Genomic DNA, 24,517 nt, shown 5'->3' with positions numbered 1-24,517 from the left:
TTACCAAATGGCGTCCTAGTTACGTCTCTTCGTTGTATATCAACTGACTTGTATTTCTTTCTTGTGTCTCCCCTGGTGATGTGATTATTACACGAAAGTGCACTTGGGAACTCATCGTGTTTCATGTTCCCCGTGGACTCATAGGAATATACTTGAACACTCGCAAAATTGTGATCCTTTCCCATATATATATATATATATATATATATATATATATATATATATATATATATATATATATATATATATATATATAAACACCTTTTAAGAGACTGTAACAAAGGAAACACTGAAGACCGACGAAATTCTGGCGATCACCGCCAACCTCAGCCTGAAGGACCAATACATCTCGAGCGACCATTACTGTCGGCCATTCTGGGCGCGATGCCTTAGCGGGTATGAAGCACGCTATTAGTGAAGTGAGAGGAAGTGAGGATGCTGGCAGCCCCTGGTATATACCAGCCATGAATTGTAGTAATATTGAAAACATCTGTGTTTTACTGTGACGAATGTGTCGCGTTGCTGTTCCTGCTGCTGCTACAGCTGTTGCTGTTACTGCTGCTGCTACAGCTGTTGCTGTTACTGTTACTGCTGCTGCTACAGCTGTTGCTGTTACTGTTACTGCTACAGCTGTTGCTGTTACTGTTACTGCTGCTGCTACAGCTGTTGCTGTTGCTGCTGCATCTTCTGCTGTTGCTGCTGCCGTAAAGGTATTGGTTTCCACCCCGTGTACACGACCGTACGATCCTTGAGACGACAGTACGACCCATAAGCACTTCAATGGAACCCTTGACTACGATGGTACGACCCTTTGGGTATGATGCCATGGTCTGTGACAGATCGTACCGTCGTGCTCAGAGGATCGTACCGTCGTGCTCAAAGGATCGTACCGTCGTGCTCAAAGGATCGTACCGTCGTGCTCAAAGGATCGTACCGTCGTGCTCAAAGGATCGTACCGTCGTGCTCAAAGGATCGTACCGTCGTACTCAAAGGATCGCACCGTCGTACTCAAAGGATCGCACCGTCGTACTCAAAAGGATCGTACCGTCGTGCTCAAAGGATCGTACCGTCGTACTCAAAGGATCGCACCGTCGTACTCAAAAGGATCGTACCGTCGTGCTCAAAGGATCGAGCCATCGTTTTCATGAAATAAATCGTGTTAACGAACATGTCAATGAAAACGGAATTCCATTTTCTTTATGAAATATTCTGTTTCGACATTCACATCACGATCCGTCTGTCCATTAAGTAGAGCTGGTGACCTGTGCCTTCCCAGGTCGTCGGGATGACGTCCCAGGTACAGATTACGACCTGGTAGATCCGTGTACAGACCAGATTATCATACACTCACGTCAAACCTACCATAGTGGTATACCAGACCACAAGAAAAACACTCACTTCTACAAAGAGGCTGACAGAAATGAAGAGTGTGGAACAAATGAAGAAATAATTAGCATCTTAGTATCCCTCTGCTGTATTTTAGCCCCTTGGAAATTACTAGGGCCTGTAGGCCTACCCTCTGCAAGGGAAACCTGGGCGACCACTAACAAGGGTATCTGGTATCGACCCAAAAGCCACCGTGTTATTAGCGCCACCCACGAGCAGCTATTGTAACCCGACCAGGCAACCCACGAGCTATTGTATCCCCACCTAGAAAACCCAATGAACCATTGTATCACCACCATTGGAGCCCAGGTGCTATCGTATCCCAACCAGAGCAACGAACCCACTAGCTATTTGTTTCCTCACCAAGGTAATCCATGAGCTATTGTATCCTCACCAGGGCAACCCATATGCTATTGTATCCCCACCTAGACAACCCATGAGTTTTTGTATCTTCACCAAAGCAACCCATGTCCAACTGTAGCCTCACCATGGCAAGTCATGGGCTATTGTATCACCACCATGAAAGCCCACGAGCGCTTTTATCCTACAATGGCAACACATGAGTTATTGTATCCCTACCAGAGATACTGCATCTACTCCAGGGTAACCCGAGAGCTATTGTATACACACTAAAGCAACACACGAACTATTGTATCCTCACTATGGAAACCCACGATCTATATGTCCTCACTGAACCACGAACCAGTGCCCTATCAGAGGAACACAGGGAACCATGAACCGGTGTCCTGTCAGAGGAACGTAGGATACCGTGGTGTTCCACAAGGAACCATGAACCAGCGTTATCATAGGAGCCCAGGGGGCCATTGTGGCTCTCAGCGACCATGAACTCGTGATGGAAGTAGAGACTATGAACCACCGTCTTGTCACAGGAGCTGAGAAGTCATCTTACTCTCTCGGGGGTTCAGGACTGATCACGATTGTAAGGAGAAACTGGAAGCTGTTGTAAGCTGTCAAGGAATGGAAGAATTTCCCCTCGTTTATCCAAGTCATACGGAAGGTGTGTGTGTGTGTGTGTGTGTGTGTGTGTGTGTGTGTGTGTGCATCACCGTCATCTGGGAGCCATAACACACAGCCAGCTTGCCATCCCAAGCTCTCACAGCACCTCTCAAGGGTATTTGTGCGAGCCTCAAAGTTGTTGTCAGAACTTGGCATGTTTTCCTTACGCAGTATCCCAGGGTTACTGGATCCACAGGGCTCTCTCTCTCTCTCTCTCTCTCTCTCTCTCTCTCTCTCTCTCTCTCTCTCTCTCTCTCTCTCTCTCTCTCTCTCTCTCTCTCTCTCTCTCTCCTGGTGTGGATGGCCTTACGCCACGAAGGTATACGAGGAACAGCTGTATCAGTTCACCACTGATGCTGACGTCTGGGTCACCTGGTGTTGACTGGGATGAGTCACAAGAGTCTGGCTGGTTGGCTGGCTCCCGAGGGGACCTCCACCCGTGACAGCACACCGTTACTCATCATTGTGTCTCTACGGTGGTCGTCGATGCATCCAATGATGCCTTCCGGTCATTTTCTTTCTTCATTACGTTCGTATGAAGGAGGAGGACGAAGGAGGAGGACGAAGGAGGGTTTAATACTTGCAACCAGCTGGTAGGAAAGGGTGCTCAATAAGGTGATGTTGAGAAGATTGTGTGGAGAGACAAAGGCTCAGTGGATGGTCTAGTATGTAAAGTGGATATCCCAAATATGGACTTTAAGGGTAAATAGTCAATAGAAAAGAAATTTCAAAACGAAGAAGAATGAATAAGATACAGAAATAAGAGAGACACGCATAAAATTGAATAGAAACGGTTAGATTAAAAACAAATTGATACTGAGAGAATTTATACAATAGGGGATCAGACAATTAATTGCAAACTGATCATAGCGTTACCTCGATAGAGGTGGCGGAGGACAAAGAGAGAGGTGTGAGTGCGTTTGTGTGTGTTACCCCTGTAGGGACCGACGACCCGTGTATTGACTGAAGGTGGACAGGCAGGTGTCCCCAGGTCCTTCTCCTTTGTCCCGTCTCGGCACACAGTCCAGGCTGACAATGCAAATCTGACACGCCTCGGATGGGACAGTGGACCATCTACAGGCAAGGGGGCTTGTGCTAAGCTAAGGTCTGGCGTGAATTTGAGCAGCAACGACGTACCCCACCTCAGCAAACTCTGGCGGTCTTGCCTGGCAGAGCGGGCGGCCAGTATGACGGTGGGTGAGGCCAGCAGCTCCTGATGAAGTGCTGACCGAAGATTTGAGAGCTGTGCATACTTTACTCAGTCCCCCGTGTTGATCTTGGTTGCATATAGCGAGAATCTTATTAAAAATATCCCTTTGAGGACGACATAACGACTCTTGAGCACTGCGATATGATATAGCCCCTGGGTATGACAGCCTGGCTTTTAAGCCTACTCTTCGGGGTTGGGTCAATGGTCACGTTATGTTACGCAAGGGTCGTGAAATTGTGCGCAAGGGGTCACTCCGTCGTGTTTGAGAGGTGAAGACCGATCGACGCGTCGACACTGTAGACTAGAGAACAGTCGCATCCAATATCTCGACACCGAAGAAAACAGTCACATCTGATGTGGCGATACTGTAGAGAACAGACACATCTGATGCGTCGACCCCAGAGAACGATCACATCTGATGTGTCAACCCCAGAGAACGATCACATCTGATGTGTCGACCCCAGAGAACAGTCACATCTGATGTGCCGATACTGTGAAAGACAGTCACATCCAGTAAGTCGACACGGTAGATGACAGTTACGCCTCATACGTCGACACTATAAAGAAAGGTCGGTCGTGGGAGTGTCATTTACGAAAGTATACCAGACCTGACAGTCGTCTTATTTTGAGAGCAGCAGCAGCAGCGGCAAGGTCCGTCGGCCTCTGTGTCTGCATGACGCTCACCATCTGCATCATCTCCTGGCGGTTTGTTTCCCCTGTCCCCATGTGTTTACCCTGTCGCTCTGGGGCAATAACACGTCACTAGAGGGACCAGGATCTCGTCCACCTGTAGCTCCACACACACACACACACACACACACACACACACACACACACACACGGGCGTTGATCCCATTGTCTCCTCGTCAGAGTGAGGGCGATGCAGCCTTGGAACTGCAGGTCTTCATGGAGGGGAGAGGCAAGCACTCGGATGATCAGTCATGGCTGTGAAGATCATCGGCACTGACTTAAAAGTAATTGTAATTGATCCTTAGTGACTGGAAAGTAAATGATTCTAAATGACTTTGATCCTTAGTTACTGGCAAGTGCTGGTGGTGATGGTGGGGGGTGTGTAGGCGATAGTGGCGGCGGGGTTTGGTGGTGGAGGTGATTGTGATGGTATTGTTGGTGGTTCTCACACGCAGACCAAAGGCACTCGTGCATTCTCTCATTGTCTTCCCATCATCAACACCTGCGCGCGCGCGCGCGCAGGTGTGTGTGTGTGTGTGTGTGTGTGTGTGTATTGTGTGTGTGTGTGTGTGCTTGTGTGTGTGTGTGCGTGCGCATGTGTGCGCGCGTGTTCCCTAACGACCTTTGCCAGATATCCTCCACCTTACTATAATCTTTCCACTATCCCTTTATCCTCTCTGGCTCCGTCCGTGTCTGTGCCGTCCTTCCAAAGGTGGTGTACCTCTTGCTGTACCTTAGAGTCCGTCTTTCCGCACCGGTTCAGTAATGTGAGAGCAGCCAACGTGCACCTCAGCCAGAGTCGGAATAATGGTGTAATCCCTTGAGCACGACAGCACGACCTCTGACTATGATGTCAGGGCCTTTGACCTGACTCTTGTGTAATCGTATACAAAACTCAGTGTTCCCAGCAGGGACGCGGGGAGGTAATATATCGCCCTTCTCTTCTCCAGACAGACGGAGCTCGTCAGTATCAACCCAGAGAACACCCACACACACGCCGCTGGTCTGGCCTGGTGACGGCCGGTGGGATGTGTTCTTGCAACAGTCGCCTTGACACAGCGTTTGATGCAACCGTTAATATCTTCATCCTCGCCTCCTTCTCTTTATTCTTTATATAATCCTTCTTTTAATTCTTTATTTTCTTTTTCCTTTATCATCTATAATTTCTTATCTTTTTTCTTTCTTTATGATCTCCCGCCTCGTGATCCACTAGTCTCCTTAGATCAGACACCAGGTGTAGAGAACTACTTGCGTCTGAAGTTCAAGCTCCCACCTCCAGGTGAATTATATACTGTATGGAACTTTCTTGATCTCATAAGGGTTGCTTATTGGCCGAGGTAGTCCTGGTACGCCCAACCAAGATGACCCAGCTGCCTGCTTTGCTTCCAAGCCTTCTTACCTGCCTACCTATCTGGATGCCTTTCTTTTTTTTCTGAACTTTCTAAGATGAACTTACGAATTCTGCAGCTGCGGAAACTGCTATCATTTCCCTAAGAAATGATAGCAGTTCCCTCTTCATTCATGGAACTTCCCTCATTACAAGTCTGTAGTGAGGTGACTTGAGTCTTGAGGAAACACTTATAACGCCCGTTTCTCCTGTAGACCCTATTCCATACCTGTGCTCTTTCTTTCTAAAGACGCCTTGCAAAATGCGAGATGAAAATATGGTCATAAAGGGCATTAGTCAAATCCGGCATTTGACTGGTATGTGAGGTTTTTGTTAATATCTTAAATTTTTCTCTCCTAACAGCACGAATCCTGGAAATTGTTATTAATATATAGACCATAGACACTTAGTGAATCAATTATATAACTGGACTGATAGATATTAATGTACAAGTTTCGGTCTGGAGAACACTTCTGTTCTCGTGAACATCAGCTCTTCATCATACTGACCTCATTCACAGGCTAACACTCCCAGGGTCGTCCTGTCCCTCACCTCTCCACGCTCCACATTCGACCGGTCGTCCTCTCCCACCATCACCACCTCACGCCGCACACTCCCAGGGTCTTCCTCTCCCACCACCACCACCTCACGCCCCACACTCCCAGGGTCTTCCTCTCCTACCACCACCTCCTCACGCCCCACACTCCCAGGGTCGTCCTCTCCTACCACCACCTCCCCACGCCCCACACTCCCACGGTCTTCCTCTCCGACAACACCTCCCCACGCCCCACACTCCCAGGGTCGTCCCCTCCGGACACCACCTGAGCCGCAGGTGCCACACTCCCCACACCCGCCAGGGGGTGTTAGATTTCCGTGCGCTTGTCACTTAGATTTTACGACCTGCCCTTACCCCTCCTCCTCCTCAACACACCCTCCCCCCTGGAGGCAGTAATGTCGCGGCGGAGGTGTGAGGAACGCTCCAGTCGGGTCCAGCGGGTGCCGTTGAGGGCCTGGCAAGGGGCGCCGTCCCCCGGTAACTGCCCCGGCAACGTCTCTTTAACCGAGCCCCAGCAAGTTACTGCCTGCCCTCTGGCCTCCTGACTCCCTCCCTCACTATCCATGTTTCTTATCTTTCCTTACCCTCACCGTTGGCTCATGTTGCAGGCGACGACGGCTGGCAGTGATTCTCTCTCTCTCTCTCTCTCTCTCTCTCTCTCTCTCTCTCTCTCTCTCTCTCTGTGACAGGTGACGGGCGTATGTACATGTGTGTGTGTGTGTGTGTGCGTATGTGGGTGTGTGTGTATGTGACGGTGGTTGCGTTGCTTTGTATCTACACGTTCATCCAGGGAGGGTACACCTCGGTGTTCTGTATGATTGTTCTAATGAACCTTTCTCGCTTTATCGTGGAGTGGGGAGAGGGGGAGATATTGGCAGGAAATAAACGGGAAATCCAGTATGACGGAAGCTGAGGAAGGATGCTATGCTCTAGTGTCCTCTCACGCCACAGTGATGGAAGTGGCCACACAGCGTATGACCAACGGGTCACAGTCTTCACTGTGGCCGTGGAGTATGGTGTTGTCCCACACCCTTAACTCAAGCCTGCACTGCCTTTAATTCGGACCCTTCAACCAGCAATACTGTACCTTTGGCTTTATACGTCCAACAGTTTCTGAATATCTGAAAAACATATTGAGGTCAACACTTTTTTTTATGCTTTTTTTGCAGAGAGTCGGCTAGTCCTGGTGCACGATAGTGGTAGTGGTGATGGTGGTTAATGGTGGTTGAAGGTAGGGGGTGGTGGTTGAGAGATATTCTGATAGTGGTGGGTGGTGGTGGTGGTGGTAGTAGTAATGCTGGTTGACAGCGGTGTTGGATAGTGGTAGAGGTGATGGTGGTCGAGGGATGTAGTGGTAACGCACACAGTGATGGTGGTAGACGATAGTAATGAATGGTGGTAGTTATCGATGGCTGCGATACTGGTAGTGGTACACACTATTGCAACCTGGGATTATTATGGTAGCAACAATTGATGATAACGATGGCCGATGGTAGTAAGTGGTTGTGGAGGTCGGTAGTTACCGTTGATAGTAATGGTGATGATAGACTTGGCCAGGAGTTGTGGTAGTGAAGGACGCCACATGACGGCGGTTGTGAGGTGGTGAGACTTGAAGACAGTGACATCGACAGTAATAGAAGCGGGGGTGAGTGAGTATGACCTCAGGAGGTACCGAGTGTGCAGTGTCTTGGTTCGATTGTGGGGAACCGGACGAACGTGCAGCTGTGAGGAAAACATGTCCACTGAGACTGTACATTCGTGTATTTGTTGAACCTTATAAATAACATCTTAGATTGCTCAGTTTTTCGTTACTCGGGTAAATTTTAAGGGTCTCGCTACACTCGTCCACATCTTTTCTCCTTTTCTGAAATCTGTTGTTGCTATATTTAGTCTCGATTTTTACGCAGCAAAACATGCAGTGTTATTTTTCCATCTCGATGTGTAGAGCTGGGATGTTTTGAAAACAAATAAGAATGTTGTTTTTGTGGTGAAAGTTATTATTACATGCTGAAGTTTTAATGCATCCGAATGCTTTTTTTCTTTTTTTTTGTACAGTATGTGTCAAGGATTTTTTTGATGCATTCATAAAACTCAATTGCTTTTGTAGATACAATCTGTACATTCGAGATTCATAAATTGGCGGTCTGATGGAAGGCCAGATATCTTGCTTGTATGTTATTAATAGATGAGATAGATGGTTAAGTTAGGCCTTGCTGGTAAACAGTGATGTTATTTCGATAATGATTCTTAGTCAGATACTTTAATCTACGTCTGACTGTATTTTCCTTTCGATGTAAAGCATTCATGTAATATGACAGACCGATGATTAAAGTCTTATGCTACAGACTTGATTCGAAATGGACTGAACTACTCTAAGGTTATGAGAATAAGACATCACCTCGATACATCACCATCTTCTCCCTTAGTAAGATTCATCACCTCTATCTTAAACGTACTTGCAGTATTGAACTCGTAACCTCATCCAGAGTTTAACACACTTTTTTTCATGACGTGGCCGGCGTGTGTGAGGAAGGACGCTGTCTTCTACGTGTTCCTCTGCACACATCAAGTCCCCATTAATCCAAAGTTCCTGACTGATAACAGCGAGATAAAGCAGCATTTACCATAGAGTTAAGTGCTCCGTGAAAGGTTCAAACACCCATCTTGGGATTATAGATGCCGAGAGGCGTGAGCGGCTTGAAAGCGCCGGACACCCTCACTTGCGCACTGGGAAATCGCCAGGTTGGCGCGGTGGTTCGGAAATGTCATGGGGGAGCATTTCACTTTTGTTCCCAAGTATCTGTTCCATCTTGACTGGCACCAGGTTGCTGGCACTTGATTGTTATACATGCACGTGTCACCACGTAATTGGAAGGAAGAGTTGCTGGTTCTTAGGGACAGATAGTGGACACTACTGAGGACGAGGTACGGTGGGGCTCGTCAACTGCTCACTTGACCCTACATATACCTTGGTGTTCCTACTCGACGTAATTCGAATCCTGGTTGTGGCAGTCGGTATACAGTCAACCCAGCTGTTCATCCACGCCTAGTTAGTCAATAAAAAGGGTAAGTGGTTCAGGCTAGGGTATACAGATATAGTGTAAATGAGATGTCCTTGATTGGGGCATCAGTTGCCTTCACATACTCAGCTAACATTAAAATATTATATATATATATATTATATATATTTCTTTTGGAAAAGATGTCAGCTTTGTTTTTTTCCTTTTTGTTAGTTTGAACAAGGTATTAACTATGCTTCATTCTGTGCCCAACAGACAGCAACTTCGTGTTGGGCAACGCGCAGGTGCCCTCCTTGTACCCGATCGTGTACTGCAGCGATGGCTTCTGCGAGCTCACAGGGTACGCGCGCGCCCAAATCATGCAGAAGGGGTGCGCCTGCAAGTTCCTCTACGGCCCGGAGACCCTGGACGAACACAAGATCGCCATCGAGAAGGCCCTTGAGAGTAAATCTGAGCTGAAGATTGAGGTTATGTTCTACAAGAAGCATGGTAAGTAAAGATGATCCCTCTTGATCCCGGTTGATAAATATATTTATCAACCGGGATAACACTTACTACGTCAACCTGGCATATAGTCCCTCTTCTGCTGTGAAAGTATTACTGAAACTTTCCCAACCCACGTCTACATATATCGTTTTCATTGACGATATCATCCCATCGTGTCAAGAACAATAAGAAAACCGACAAAACCCACAGATCTGGAATTCTGGTATCCTTTTTTTCTTAACAAGAATCGTGTTGAGAGCTACCTCGGGGATAGGTCGTTCTATATTACATTGTTCCACCGATTTTAGCTTAGTTTCAGAAAAACTAGCCACTTGTTACGCATTTCCACATAGTCATATGATCCCTCTACTGTTTTGAAAGTATCTCTGAAACTTTTGAATGAGCTACGTCTATATCGTTTTGACTGGCCACATCATTCCAGCCTATACTGGCATAAGCAGTGAGAAAACCATTAAGATATACAGATTTAAAATTTTGGTATTTTCTTGAGATTTGTGTTGAAAGCTGCCTCAGGGGATGGAGGGAACGCCTGCTTTACGTGCAGAGTTTAGGCCTTTTCTTTCGGTCTCAATGTGCCCGGCGCTTGGGGGAGTGTGTGCACCAAACATTCACGTACCAGGCCACATGGCTCGCTCGTCTGGGCGTGTTTGACGTGGAATGGAAAGTTATGCCTGTGGCTGTTGACACGATTTATGGGCTACATTAACCATTTCTTAGATTTACTGTATGTATAAATACATGGGAGAGCTCAGGGTCTTTGGTTGGGTCTAAGAGTCTTGAATTTATGGCTCTCTCTCTCTCTCTCTCTCTCTCTCTCTCTCTCTCTCTCTCTCTCTCTCTCTCTCTCTCTCTCATTGACCATCTTTGGGATACGGTTTATTCAATGATTTATTTAACTACGGAAGCGAGTTCTTGAGAAGAAAGCGACGAGGCCAGCGGACAACTAGATACTTTCAGTGGTCCAGAGGACATGTCCTCGTTGACTGCATAAACACACCGCCACATCCAGGTGGAACGAAAAAACGCTGGTGAAGTGTTCGATTTGGTTAGCGCCGCCCGGCCGTCCGCCTGGCCTGACAATGGATTACACAAAAATATTCATTCACTTGTGGCGTTCACCGTTGTCAACAAGGACCTTTGAATTGGCAGTGATGTTTGTTGTGGCTTTTGTGTTGCGGGGTTCCTCCATGGGTCGACCATGGCGGAGGTGAAGATCAAGAGGAGCTTAGGGACATGAGCCTTTTGATCACGAGGGTACGACCCTTGAGCAGGATGGTACAATCCTTGAGCACGACTGCACGACCCTCGGCGGGGTCATGCAGTCGTGCTTCAGTAGGTTGATTAACCTTGTCCACGACTGCACAACCCAGAAGATCAGTACGATGTTGTCATGTGGACACAACACTCTCGTTGGTTGTTTGGTTGTTTAGTTAATAGACTCGAGGCATGCAGTCGCCTGTTCGACCATGTAGTTCACCAGGAAGTGACAGGGACACGCCATACAAGGCACTGGTGTCGCATTACAGTGCAGTAAATGAATGAAATTTGCTACTTTTACTGCCTCGACAACTCTATGTTTTTAAAGCAGCCAGTTTCCTAGTTGCTCTACACTCCAGTTTATCCTCTTGTCTTTTCATCATCAAGCTTAAGGCAAAATGTGTATCGAGAATCACTTTTCACAGTATTTCCCTAAGAAAGTCTTCCTTGTTCGATGGTCACCCTGCGCTGCCAGCAGACTATCGCTTACTTTTTAAACACCGACAAGTGCTACCTGCCTTAGGCCTTGACCAGGAGGTCATGTCTACAGAGGGGTCGGTAGATGGTTTGCATCGTAGATGAATCTGTTGTTTGTCGGAGGAGAAGTTGGGAGTTGCAGGGCATCAGTTTAGGGTAGACCTCAAGTTACAGCTTTGATGTATCATTCACTGAGACCATCTGTCATGTAACACTCGACAAGCCACTGCCTCGCTTCATTACTGTATAACCGTTGGCAACTTGAGGATAGATCGTGGTGACGTCGTGTTTCTTTCCCCATACTGCTAGAATATGAAGCTCAAACTTCATAAGTTTTGACCCGAACAGTTACCAACTGTCCAATTTTGAATTGACAGGTTATTTCACCCAATCCTTTAAAAAAAAATTCAGCTATCTTTTCCGTTTTCTTTTTATTCCTTTGTTTTTATATCTTCGTACTTCCCTCAAGGCCTGTTCTCGAAAAGGCCTCCTACCCGCGACCGGAGCCGCTCACATAGAGGAAAATTAGAAGCAGGGGAGGCTGAGAACTCTACCTTTAGGCACGCCACCGCCTTTTGTGTGGCTTCCAGGTAATGTCCCGTTAATTAAGCACAGCTCTGAGAGCGCGTCCGTAAAGGAAGTCGCTAAGGAGATTTGCCGAGTTTATTCTCCATCTCCTCCTTTTCTATTTCCCTCTCCCTCCTTTTCTCCTTCACTCTCTCTCCTCCCTCAATGATGAGAGTCGAAAGTGTAATAATGGTGCCGTCGGAGTCATCAGTTGAGGAATCGCTCACCGATGTACCTCCAAGCGTCTTGCATGACCATTATATAGTCCCGTATCCTCTACTGGAGAGGAACCTGCGAAATGCTCCACCAGATGGAAAAGTCCAGAAACTCTGACTGGATGTAGGAAATGAAGATTTGCGATCCACCTGAAAAAAGAATTTATTCTTTGACTTCCTGATGAACTCTTAGTGTAATTCAATTTCCAATCAAATCGAAAACGAAAGAGAGGGAAAGAGTCTTTTTTCTCTCTCTCTCTCTCCTTGATTCAGGAGTTAAGGCCGAGTGATGTCTGCAAACTTTGATCCCAGGTATCCAACGTTAAAGTTGAGCCCACACGCGCTACCACATTTCCCTCCACACAGTCGAACCACAGGAGAAGCTTAGCTCTGTGGCTCTCTGTCCACGGGGAGGTGAAGCTTACTGTGATGGTTGCTGGTCCGTACGTAAGATCCCAGTTGACTGACTTTTCGACCTGTGGGTGAAGAGTCGCTTTTACCGGCTGTCTGCCCATGGGTGAAACGTTGTTTAATGGTTGCCTGAAACGTTGTTTGATGGCTGTCTGCCCATGGGTGAAACGTTGTTTGATGACTGTCTGCCCGTGGGTGAAACGTCGTTTGATGGTTGCCTGAAATGTTGTTTGATGGCTGTCTGCCCGTGGATGAAACGTTGTTTGATGGCTGTCTGTCCTAGGGTTAAACGTTGTTTGATAGCTGCCTGCCCAAGTTACTATCATCCACCTCACCTCCACGGACGCCCCAGACCTGGGTGGAGGTAGTACCAGCAGTCTCAGATCCTGCTTCTCCTCTGTTGACTCGGCCTACAACGCTTCCTGATCCTCTGTATGAACCTCACTTGTCCATGGTCACCTCACCCTCCTCTTCATCGTCAAATCTCTCGCCATAATCTTTACCTTAGGCTCATCTCGTGGATCTTGAGCCACCCAACTTCGAGGCCATAAGGCTAATAATATCCTTACCCTCAAAGACTTCGCTGTTATATTCCATAATTCATCCCTCACCTTCCGGCCAATTCCTCCACGTCTGTACACTTCAGCTATATAAAACATCCTGTCATCTCTAACTAAACCTCTTTCTAGATTTCGATGTGTTTCCGACTATCAAATTTCACAACGCTACCATTAAAACCTGTGATGATATAAACATGTTGGGTACAACCACTTTAGCATGAAAATCCTCATAGGATGAACACCACAAAATCTGCTCCCAAAAGCCGCGACGTGTTTGTATATGTGCCGTAATTGTTTTTCCATCTGGGCAGCAGTTGCACAGCAACCGGCCGATATGACACAGACAAAAGATAACTTGCTCATCGACGACTCGCATGAAAATAAGATAGAGTAAGAAAGAATGAATGAAGAATTTGATCTAAACCTTTCAAATGTTTGTAGACCTGACTCATAGAAATAGGAACTGAAATAGAAACAGGAAGAGATTAAAGACAAAAGAAGGAAGAGACTTCTACAGCTTCACTCTTCGAGGGAATGAGGGTAGTATCATGATGGTCACTCCTCGTGTGGCTGGTCTCCACATGGAAACTATAGGAAGCAACAACAAAACGCGTGGCACACGTCCAGGCCTTGCTAGGAGGGACACACAGACACAACTCAGGAGAGCGGTGGCTAAAACAGTACTCCTAAGGAGAGATCCCTATAACATTATCAGACGGAAGGCGTCTGATTCCACTCTGGCTTATAAAGTGCTTGGTGGAGGAGGAGCTACGTACGTGTACATATGGAACAGTGGCTCGGAAAAACAAATGAGAATAATTCCGACCCATTACAACACCTCTTCCAGCATTTGAGAAACAGGTAGTACGATGCTGATAATGTTGGGTTTGCAGGACAACAGTAGAGGATATGGTTATGCCCGACTTGTTTATGTTATTGCAGGGTTAACCTTTGGGTGTTATGAGAATAAACAGAGTGGAACGAGTTAGTATGTTTAGAAAGATATCTGTACAGAAGTTACGTGTTTCCGTTTTACCGCCGTTAGAGACGTTGTTCAGGGCCAACTTAAGGAGAGAGTTACATTCAGTGCGAGAAATAAAACGAATATGTAGAATGAAAACTTTTAAATCCAAGAAAGAAAACTAATATTAGAATAAGGAGGGAAAAGGAAAGCGAGTTGAAAGACATGAAGTAGAATCATCAGTGTAAACGTGAATGAAGTTTAAGAACAAAAGGGAAGATTATGTATGAAGAGAAGAAAGAGCGTAGGCTATGAAACAAGACCCTAAAGGACACCACTGTTGATGGTATAAGTGGGGGAGGAAAGTCTCTCTGTCAACTAACACCGCAGTGGATCGGCCAGTGAACAAAGAGGAGCTGAAAAGCCAAAGGAAGAAAGTTCGAGGATCAAAGATCCGTGTCAAATACCCTGAAGATGTCGAGGACTAAGAGAAAGTTCCCATGAAATATCTGATAGAGAAGAACCGGAGATGAGTCACACACGAAAGGATATCAGCAATAGACGTAGCAGTGCGAGGGCCGTCCGTGTTGGTGATCAAAGGGAAGGGGATGGGATTCTAATTGTTTTAGATAAACAACTTTTCAAAGGACTTTGGAGATAGCAGAGGTAGGAGTGACAGGCCAATGGTTTGGAAGGTTCAAATGGAATCCTTTCTTTGGAGGGACTAGGAAGGTTAGGAATTATTGGAATCAGCTCAGAGGCACACACGCCTGTTGGACTGGAAGAGGTATGCTATTTGGACCATATCCTTTGCCAGCTTGAAGAAGGGAAATTATCTAGAAGATCCTGCTCGAAGAAAATATAAGACAGGGAAAGGTTGAGTGGGAAGAAATGAAGTAGGAAGACAGTCATATAATGTACATGGAATTGGAGAAGAAAAAGATATTGAATAGAACAGCATTATGAGCTAAAGAGTCAGCACTAGAATCATTGGGTCGAAAGAGGAGAGAGGCTGAATTATAGTCGTTATTGGAGATGTTTTTTCCCGTAGGAGCAAAAGACTTATAAGTAAACAAAAAATCAGATCAGCACACTTAATCTATATTTGCCTGGTGTTGCAAAGATAAGATCTGCAGTAGTCCCGAGTAGATACGAGAACGGCGTGGAATTCAGGGGAATGACCTGAGTTCTTGGCTCACTACACTCTGTCCCTGTTGCAGCAGACATCTGAGCAGGAGAGATTAAACAGTGATTGTTGGGGGAGAACAATCTGGTAGAAGAAGGGATGTAAGACTCCACCCCAGCCAAGATAACTTCTGCTACGTGATCAGTCTAGCTGGAAGCATCCCAGCCAGCAGAAGACAGTACCAGTCCCACTGAAAATCAGTCAGAAGAGCTGCGCTGGAATGATCACCGAGTTCTGATACTGAGCGACAAGAGCGAGGCATGAGGTGGACGAGCCTAAATGAAAGTGGCAGGAAAAAAAAATGGAATCAGAAGTAGCAGACGTATGGAGGAATTCGAGATTTAAAAAGAGGCAGCAGAGTGCGTTGTAGAGAGTGGTCGTGTTTGTCAGAGGTTTGTACTGGATGTTTCGGTGTTTGTTCCAGATCGTTTAGCAGTGAAATGAAAAACGGACTCGGCTCCACCGGGATCATCCTTGATGGAGCCTAACCAATCCCTGCGGTGTACATTCAAATCCCCTTCATAGAGGATTTCAATGAGTGTGAAGAGAGTAGCGGAACATGGCAAATAACGGAAGAGTCGTACATAGTTGGGTGAATTTGAGGGGAAAGTATACGAAACAGAAAGCAAAGCTACGGAGGGTAGAGAAATTTTGGGCCAGATGGCTTCACAAGTTGGGAGATTTGAGATCAAAGAAGCAAATAATTGCTGTGTTTTTTTGCATTACAATATACACGAAAATTGTCCCCGGAACGAAAATAATAGTAGAGCTTAGAGAAATGATACTGTAAAGGAGAAGTAGCCTTGTAAAGCTGGGTTTTGATTGGGAGAGAGATCAAGGGAAGAAGTATCCATATGGCACTCTACAGAGGGATGGTTGGATATGAGACCACGTATACTGCGAAGATGGAAAGAGAAAGAGCCAGGTCTAGGAAATGATTGTGTCTGAGGAAGTGAGGCGGGTGACGGTCGCTTGGTGACTGGTCAAAGGGGTCGTGAGAGCGGTGCCAATGGCAGGGTTAGGGTTGGACGATTATTTGCTCTCTTTCGACCAGTGGTGCTACTCTTACTTGGCAACGGATAATCCTTTATATCAGTGTGTTGACAGGAGTCGTAGTAGTACAGGAAACGTCAAAAGTAGAGAGTAAGGAGTTGCGTGCTTCATGTGTCAGATGGAGAGAGCGTGAGTTTGTACAGTGAGTGATCGCAAAACAACAGCAAACTGGGTCATATCTGAGAACGTAACAAACACCGCAGTGCTAGCTCGTTGCGTCTCCCTCAAACTCTGCCAGTACCCAGATGGTAGAACCTGCTCACATAGGTTACATTCGCCCTCCCTCCACCTCCACTATTAAGTACGGATTGCATTATCTGAGGTAGCTCTCCTGTCTTTTTTCGAGTGGCATGAGAATGCATCTGTCTTGTCAACGTTCCTGTAATCACCTCTCTTCATCCATTTCTTTCCCTTCACCGTGATGTTGCTCCCTTCTGCCTGCCCAGTGTTCTTTTGACCACTGGTCTTGTGAAGTGTCTGCATTTCTCTGTCCCTAAGGGCTGGACGCGCAGCATGCGAATGACCAGTTTCCCATGTTGTCTGTGTGGAGACCAGCTACACGGGGACTGGTTGTTAGCACAACCCCACCTTTCCTCGTAGGGCGAAGCTGAAGAATTCTTTTTCGTCTTTCCCTCTTTCTGTAGCCTTTCTACTTAGATTTAGGATCAAAGAAAGAAAGGCTCTTACGTGTCTTAAATTTCAAGAACATTTAGATATATATTTAGGGTACATATGCAAATGTACCTCTGTTCCCTTTACCATTCTGAAGGGTCATAGGTCATAGGTCATGCAATCATACGCAAGGGTCGTACCGTAATGCTCAAGAGATTAATACTTTGCATATAGACTTCTCTCTCTCTCTCTCTCTCTCTCTCTCTCTCTCTCTCTCTCTCTCTCTCTCTCTCTCTCTCTCTCTCTCTCATATATATATATATATATATATAATTGATAGATTTATTCCTAAGGCGGTGGACAAAGTAAACCATAGTATCTTACTAAAGAAAATAACGAGAAGATACATGAAGCATAGGACCAAACATTCAAAGTAGCAGCAAATGAAGAAGAAAAAAAGAAAGAAAAACTTGGTTGATGGAGACGATCCTTCACACGGTATACCACAAGGGGACGGCACTGGCCTTGGATCACTCGATCGTACTGATTATCAGACGGTCGACAGTGAAGTTAAAGAGAGTACAATCCCGTCCTTCCCTGACACTGATGGGTTCAGATAATGATGAAATAAGAGATACAGAAAGACTTAGATGTGATCTCATATTGGGTAGAAAATAAATCTGATGGAATTAGAAGACATATATTCGTAGCAACTAATTCATGTGATGATTAACAAAGCATTAATGACATGGTTGATGGGTCCAATACGAGAAGTGACAGAAAATGAAACAAACGCCAATGATGTACGAATCACTGTATATGAAATCGAGAATCCAAAAGAGGATACTGAGAATATAACAACATCGAGTCAAGTACTGAGTGGCATGATAAAGAATAAACACTACTGGTAAATGATTTTCTGTGAACTTAAACACTGCTGCTTGGTACGATCACCAAACAAAAGAGAGGAAATGAATGGGTTCGAGAAAATTGAAGACATGACACCATGGAGATAAAGAGGATTGAAACACATTGAGAGGTTGCAAGACCTTGAACTCTACAGTGGCAGGCTATTGAAGGCTTCATTAAAAATGCATTGGGCTTGCAATCATCTCGTCAAAAGCAGAATCATTAACTCCACAATAGGGTCGTAGACTACAACAGAGATATCCGCCTTGGACGTATGAGAGGTCCAGACAAGAGATCCGTCTTGCTCAAGGGATTGAAACCCTATTTCCCAGTGGATCTCTATTAAACGTTCATCTTACTCGCACACGTTTTCGTAATCCAACATTTTGAAAATCTTTTCTTTTGCATTCGTAAATTCTCTAATCTTTCCCTAACGAGACTAAGCGAAATTCCTGAGGCAAAATGTAAGATTAGATGTCGCTCGATAGGGAAGTATTATGTAGATTTCTGTCATAGTTTTCAGCTCCAGGTTGCTGCTATGTGGTGAAGACTGGATAACCATAACCTTTAAATGTCAGTCCACCATCCGGGAATGGTATTTCCTGGTCCCTGGTATTTACTGGTCCCTGGTATTTCCTGGTTGAGAGAGAGAGAGAGAGAGAGAGAGAGAGAGAGAGAGAGAGAGAGAGAGAGAAGGGGAGGATGATTATGCATTCATGATGTTCTAAAGCTATTGCTATTGTTGTGTCGTAAGGTCACGTCACTGAAACCATTTCAACATATCGACCTTAATGTCATCTTACCATGACCGTGGGTTAGTCTGGAAGCAGTCAAGACGTGGGTAAAGCTTAACTTAGCCGTCTGGGATCTTCTGTTACTGCTTGGACTTTAAGTTGTCAAGTTTTCGGTAAAGTCTTATTTTAGAAGCTGTCAAGCCTTAGGTAAAGCTTACTTTTAAAAGATGTTAGGCCTTGGGTAAAGCTTGGCTTAAAAGCTGTCAAGCTTTTGGGTAAATCTTGACTTAAAGGATGTCAAGCTTTGGGTAAAGCTTACTTTTAGAGGTATCACACGTGAGGTGAAGTTAGAATAGAAAACTGGGTGAAGCTTAGCTTAGCTGTCAAGACTTGGGTAAAGAGCCAAAATTCAGAAGCAGTCAGGGACTGGATAAGGTTTAGCTTAGAAGCTTTCAGACCTCGGTTACAGCTTAGTTTAGCTCTCAGAAACTGTCAGCATTAAAGGTTTATTCGGTACCTTCAAGTTCCTTATTGAAACTGAAGCTAGTAACTGTCAAGTTGTGGATAAAGCTTTAATTTTGCATTTATCAGGACTTGTATAAACATTATTTGAGCAGCTGACATTCCTCTGCTAATGCTTAGCTTAGCGGATGATAAGCCTTAGTTAAAGATTATCTGTCAGATCTTAAGCAAAGCTCATGTGTGCAGGTGTCATCATGGGGAAAGCTTATCTTAGTAACTATCTACCATGAGTCATAGTTATTCTAATAGCTGTTGCTCCATAGGTGAAGTCAAGGTTAGAGGCTTTTGACCCATAGTGAAAGCTAAGTTTAGCGTCCTTCGGCACATCCTGAAAGCTAAGTTCTGTGGTTGACAACTCATGGGTAAAGCTATGTTCAGTTATCGTTGAGCCATGAGCAAAACTACGTTTAGCACCCGTCGACCAGTTGGTAAAGCTAAGATCAGCAGTCGTGGGACCGTGGGGTAAAGCTAAGATCAGTAGTCGTGGGACCGTGGGGTAAAGCTAAGATCAGTAGTCGTGGGACCGTTGGGTTAAGCTAAGATCAGTAGTCGTTGGACCGTGGGGTAAAGCTAAGATCAGTAGTCGTGGGACCGTGGGGTAAAGCTAAGATCAGTAGTCGCGGGACCGTGGGGTAAAGCTAAGATCAGTAGTCGTGGGACCGTTGGGTTAAGCTAAGATCAATAGTCGTGGGATCGTGGGGCAAAGCTAAGATCAGTATTCGTGGGACTGTGTGGTAAAGCTAAGATCAGCAGTCGTGGGACCGTGGGGCAAAGCTAAGATCAGTAGTCGTGGGACCGTTGGGTAAAGCTAAGATCAATGGCCGTGGGACCATGGGTAAAGCTAGGTTGTGGATGTGCGGGCAATAGAGAAACGTGGTTATAGCTTAGGCTAATCAGCTCATCTTCGTTCCCGGAGGAGACGGCCCAAGCCAAGATAATATACTTATTAAATCAATATATTTGCCTTTGCTTAATTACTGGTGGGGTAGGTGGCGGGTGGGGATGGGGGGGACAATAACCCACTCATCACACTGGTCAACAACTAATTTTCATCATCACACATGGCCTGTGTTGTACTTGAGGTATATATCTGGACGCGGATGTCGAAAATGCAGTTCGTTTTCTTGTATCTTCACGTCTACTTTTCTTGTATCTTCACGTCTACTTTTCTTGTATCTTCACGTCTACTTTTCTTGTATCTTCACGTCTACTTTTCTTGTATCTTCACGTCTACTTTTCTTGTATCTTCACGTCTACTTTTCTTGTATCTTCACGTCTACTTTTCTTGTATCTTCACGTCTACTTTTCATGAGAGTTTTGGCACAGCCGAGAGATAAAGGTGAACTTTCAGAATCTCGTATAAAAGATAAATGTTTGCTCAAGAAGGACGCTCGCATAACTTACGTAAAGTAGTCAGACTCTTACCTCTCAATGGCGCTTGTTCATAGACTCGTCTAAGAGAAGTCTGAAAGTGGTGCTGCTCCACAATGGGAACAAGTAACCCTCCGTTCTTGTAGGGCATCAGTGCACATGAAAGTGTTATAAGAACATGTAGACACTCCTAGATGCTATAAAATACAAAATTTACAACTAGGAAATATCTGGGGACTTGAAAGTGATCGACATGCTGATGGAAACGCAGTCAAGATTCACGAAATACTGCTACTTTTTATACCTTTGGAATAGTCGAGCAACTTCCTGGCATTATATGGAGATGGACTGGCCTCAAGAGGATAGTGGCATGCACAGAGCATCGGACTGAGGGGGGAACTATGTAGATCAGGTGTTTGCTTTGGGAAATATGTGTGCATGAAGTACTTAATGAAAAAGGATTTGTATGTCATCTATAGATCTGGAGAGAGCATATGATAGGACTGATAGAGATGCTTTGTAGAGGGTGTCATGAATATACCGTGGGTCTGTGGCGAGGATGTGAGATGGTACCAAAGCTGTTTAATCAGTCAATAGATAGGGTAGCGAGTCACTGAGATACGAGTGGGTTTGCATTCGCTAGGGGAAGGACCTGGAAGGTGAGTATACAATACTATCAAGCATATTTAACTTTGTTTTCACTAACAATAACCTCTACTTCCACACATTCCTCAGTGCAACCAGGATCTTATCCCACTTACCCACCCTGTAGCTTACTTGAGCTCCCGTGGTTCATTCCACTGCTATGGCCACTCATAGCTATCTTTAACGCTCCATTTTCTCCAGGTTTTCTCCATTCAAACTCACACTCCTACCAATCTTTTTTCTTCCTTACCTTACATGATAACTTTCCTTTTACTCGCATGATCTATCAACTATCTCCTTTCACACAATCCTCCAAACGAGACATCAGCTTCTACAGTTTGTCACTCAAGTCTGTCACCAGAGCCAAATCAGTTGCACCGAGTGTTGTGTAAATGCTGGGTGTGGAACATAGATACAAAAGTACGAAAGGAAGTGTGAGAAATGAAATGCTTAAGGACAGCATGTGGTGTTGAGTGGGTTGACTTGATAAGAAATGAAGAGTAAGAAAGAGCTGTGGTAGTTAGAGTGCGACTGAGAGAGTTTAACTGGGTGTGATGTAATGTTTGGACATAAGGAGAGGATGAGTGAGGAAACAACGACAATGAGAGCATATGTGTCGAGTAGAAGGAACGAGAAGACAGAGTTGTGAAGATGGAAGGATACAGTGAAAGATGCTTTGAAACAGCGTGACCTGAACATAGGAACGATATAGTACGCAGGGGACGATGTGAAGTGGTCAGGGGAAATCACAGAAAGGTCTGTGGGACATGCTCGAGGATAGTAAGCTTTGGTTTCAGTGCACTTGACAGCAAGAGAGTTGGACGTGAACAAATAACACCGTTCTTCGTCTGTTGCTACTTTGCTGGGCAGGACACTGCCAACTAGTACAGAAAAAAAAATTATTAATGGCTCCCAAAACTTGAAGGTCATTAAGCAAAAAAATCCGAACTATGTGTTAATTATATGAAACAAAAGATTTGGTAATTTTCATATATTATCACAGTGTGAATTACCTTACAATAATGATTCGTGTTGAATTATTTTGTTAGAATTTGAGACATTTATTGTTCGATAAATGATTAATAGTCAAGAAATTCTCACTAAGAAGTCCGTTTTTTTATTTCGTTTTCCAAGTACTTCAAAATATATCGTTGATTTATACGTTTTCTTCGATGGTCCTCTATATTAAAAAACGGAGCAAATGGGCAAGGGTAATGCCTAACTTAGCTATATTTACATTTGCTGTATTGCATACATAGTCATCGGTGTCAATATCTCTTATCATTTGGCCTATCCTTATCATTCCCAGCCACAGACTCCTCAGTCTTAGTCTCCCCTATCTTCGTCCCTCCACTCCATTTTCTTCAACTTCTTTTTACCACCCCAAGCGTCCCACTCTAGTCTTCCCACCCGATCATAATCCCACCTAGGTCTCTTCTGCTGTTCCCCTACAACTGTTTCCATCTGTATCTTCCAACCAGGTCTCCCTTTTTGTCACCCTAGAGTCTTCTCTACTATCTCCCCACCTGATTCTTTTGTAAATCTTTTCCTCCACCGTCTCCCCAGCAACCTCCCACCCCACCAATCGTTACCAATCACATTTCTCAGTACTTCATTTCTCCCACGCATTCTGTCATCCGGTGTTGGTCCGGCCCTTTGTTCTCCACACTGGCTCCCACGCACACTTCTTTACTCTTCGTCCGCCACTTCCAGGTCCTCCCACCGCACTCCTACGCACTATTCTTTACCCGGTATTCGCCACGCCTTTATACTCCCACGTCGCTTCCCATGTAGTTTGGCCTCTCTTGTTCCCTCTTCCTGACCACCTCAAGCGTGCCTGACTTGAGGTACCTCCCTGGCGAACCTTCCACCCAACTTCCTCTCTCTGGGACGAACACTTTTCTGGCGTCCATTTACCCTGCCTCCGAAGTAATGCTGTTTACATACCATTAACATGTACCGGGGGAGTTTGTCGTTGCATCCAGCAGGTGTGCAGTGTCCTCATACAGCTCTCGACTCTCTTAGATTTTCTCTTTGTTCAATGACGAACGACTACACAAGCTAAAAACTTTTCAAGAAAGTCTTGTTCAAAGAGGAAGATAGATTGACAAAGAGATAGATAGACAGTTACATAAGATATACAGAGAGAGAGAGAGAGAGAGAGAGAGAGAGAGAGAGAGAGAGAGAGAGAGAGAGTGTGTGTGTGTGTGTGTGTGTGTGTGTGTGTGTGTGTGTGTGTGCAGGTGAAGGCGAGGTGTAGCGTTCACTAGCCTAAGGGTGAACCACAAGAGCCTATAAAGGCCTTTTAACGTCGTTGTGATAAGGCTGAGGATTCAGGTGGTGGAGGGGTTCAGGCAGTAGAAGCTGTGGGGTTCAGATGGTGAAAATAAGCTTTAGGTTTCAGATGGAGCTAAGTTACTGGGGGTTCAAGCGGTGGAGATGGAGGTAAGCTTTGGGGTTCGGGTGGTGGAGATATGGTACGGGGATAGAGTGGTGGAGAGGCTGCGTCAGCATTGGTGGACGTGGCCTGTGTAGCCGTCGCTTGCCTCCCTTCGGCCTGATATTGACAGCCGCTGGTGTGGAACTGTGTGGCCCGTGATGACCCTCCCGAGGTGACCTCCCTGCACCAGACTGTGACACGTGATGACCCTCCCGAGGTGACCTCCCTGCACCAGACTGTGACACGTGATGACCCTCCTGAGGTGACCTCCCTGCACCAGACTGTGACACGTGATGACCCTCCCGAGGTGACCTCCCTGCACCAGACTGTGACACGTGATGACACTCCCAGGGTGACTTCCCTTCCCCAGACTGTGACACGTGATGACCCTCCCAGGGTGACTTCCCTGCCACGGATTGTGACCCATAGTGACCCTCTTGAGTTCGCCTCTCGTCCCGTACTGTGTCACATGATGACCCTCCCAGGGTGACCTTGTCCCAGAGTACGGGACACATCCCCACCTGGAAAGCAGATAATTGAAGTTGATAGACTGGGGGTAGAGGACGGTAGATTGGGGCAGATGACGGTAGACTCGGGTAAAAAATTTGGTAAAAGATGGTAAACTGGGGATACAGGAAAGTAGACTTGGGTAAGAGATGGTAGACTGTGGGTAGGGAAAGGTAGAGAGGGGTAAGAGATGGTGGACTGTGGATAGAGCGCAGTACACTAGGTGAAAGGGGCGGTAAAAAGGAGTTTAGGATAATAAACTCGGAATCTAAGAACAATCTGGAGGAGTTTGATGTATAGGATGGTATGTTGTTTAA

The 24,517-nt window shown here is 45.7% G+C and overlaps 1 protein-coding gene across 10 annotated transcripts in view; it reads left to right on the top strand.

The window, feature by feature from the left end:
• Elk (Eag-like K[+] channel) overlaps positions 1-24,517 on the top strand; it is a 487,058-nt gene that overhangs the window by 415,181 nt on the left and 47,360 nt on the right. For all 10 annotated transcript variants that reach the window (XM_071663392.1, XM_071663397.1, XM_071663400.1 and 7 more), the window contains one exon: positions 9,522-9,755. In XM_071663392.1, the coding sequence (XP_071519493.1) occupies positions 9,522-9,755 (234 nt within the window). The remainder of the gene's footprint in view (positions 1-9,521; positions 9,756-24,517) is intronic.

The sequence above is a fragment of the Panulirus ornatus genome, chromosome 7 (genome assembly GCF_036320965.1).
Source record: "Panulirus ornatus isolate Po-2019 chromosome 7, ASM3632096v1, whole genome shotgun sequence".
NCBI classification, from domain to species: Eukaryota; Metazoa; Arthropoda; class Malacostraca; order Decapoda; family Palinuridae; genus Panulirus; species Panulirus ornatus.
This window is presented reverse-complemented; position numbering and strand designations above follow the sequence as displayed.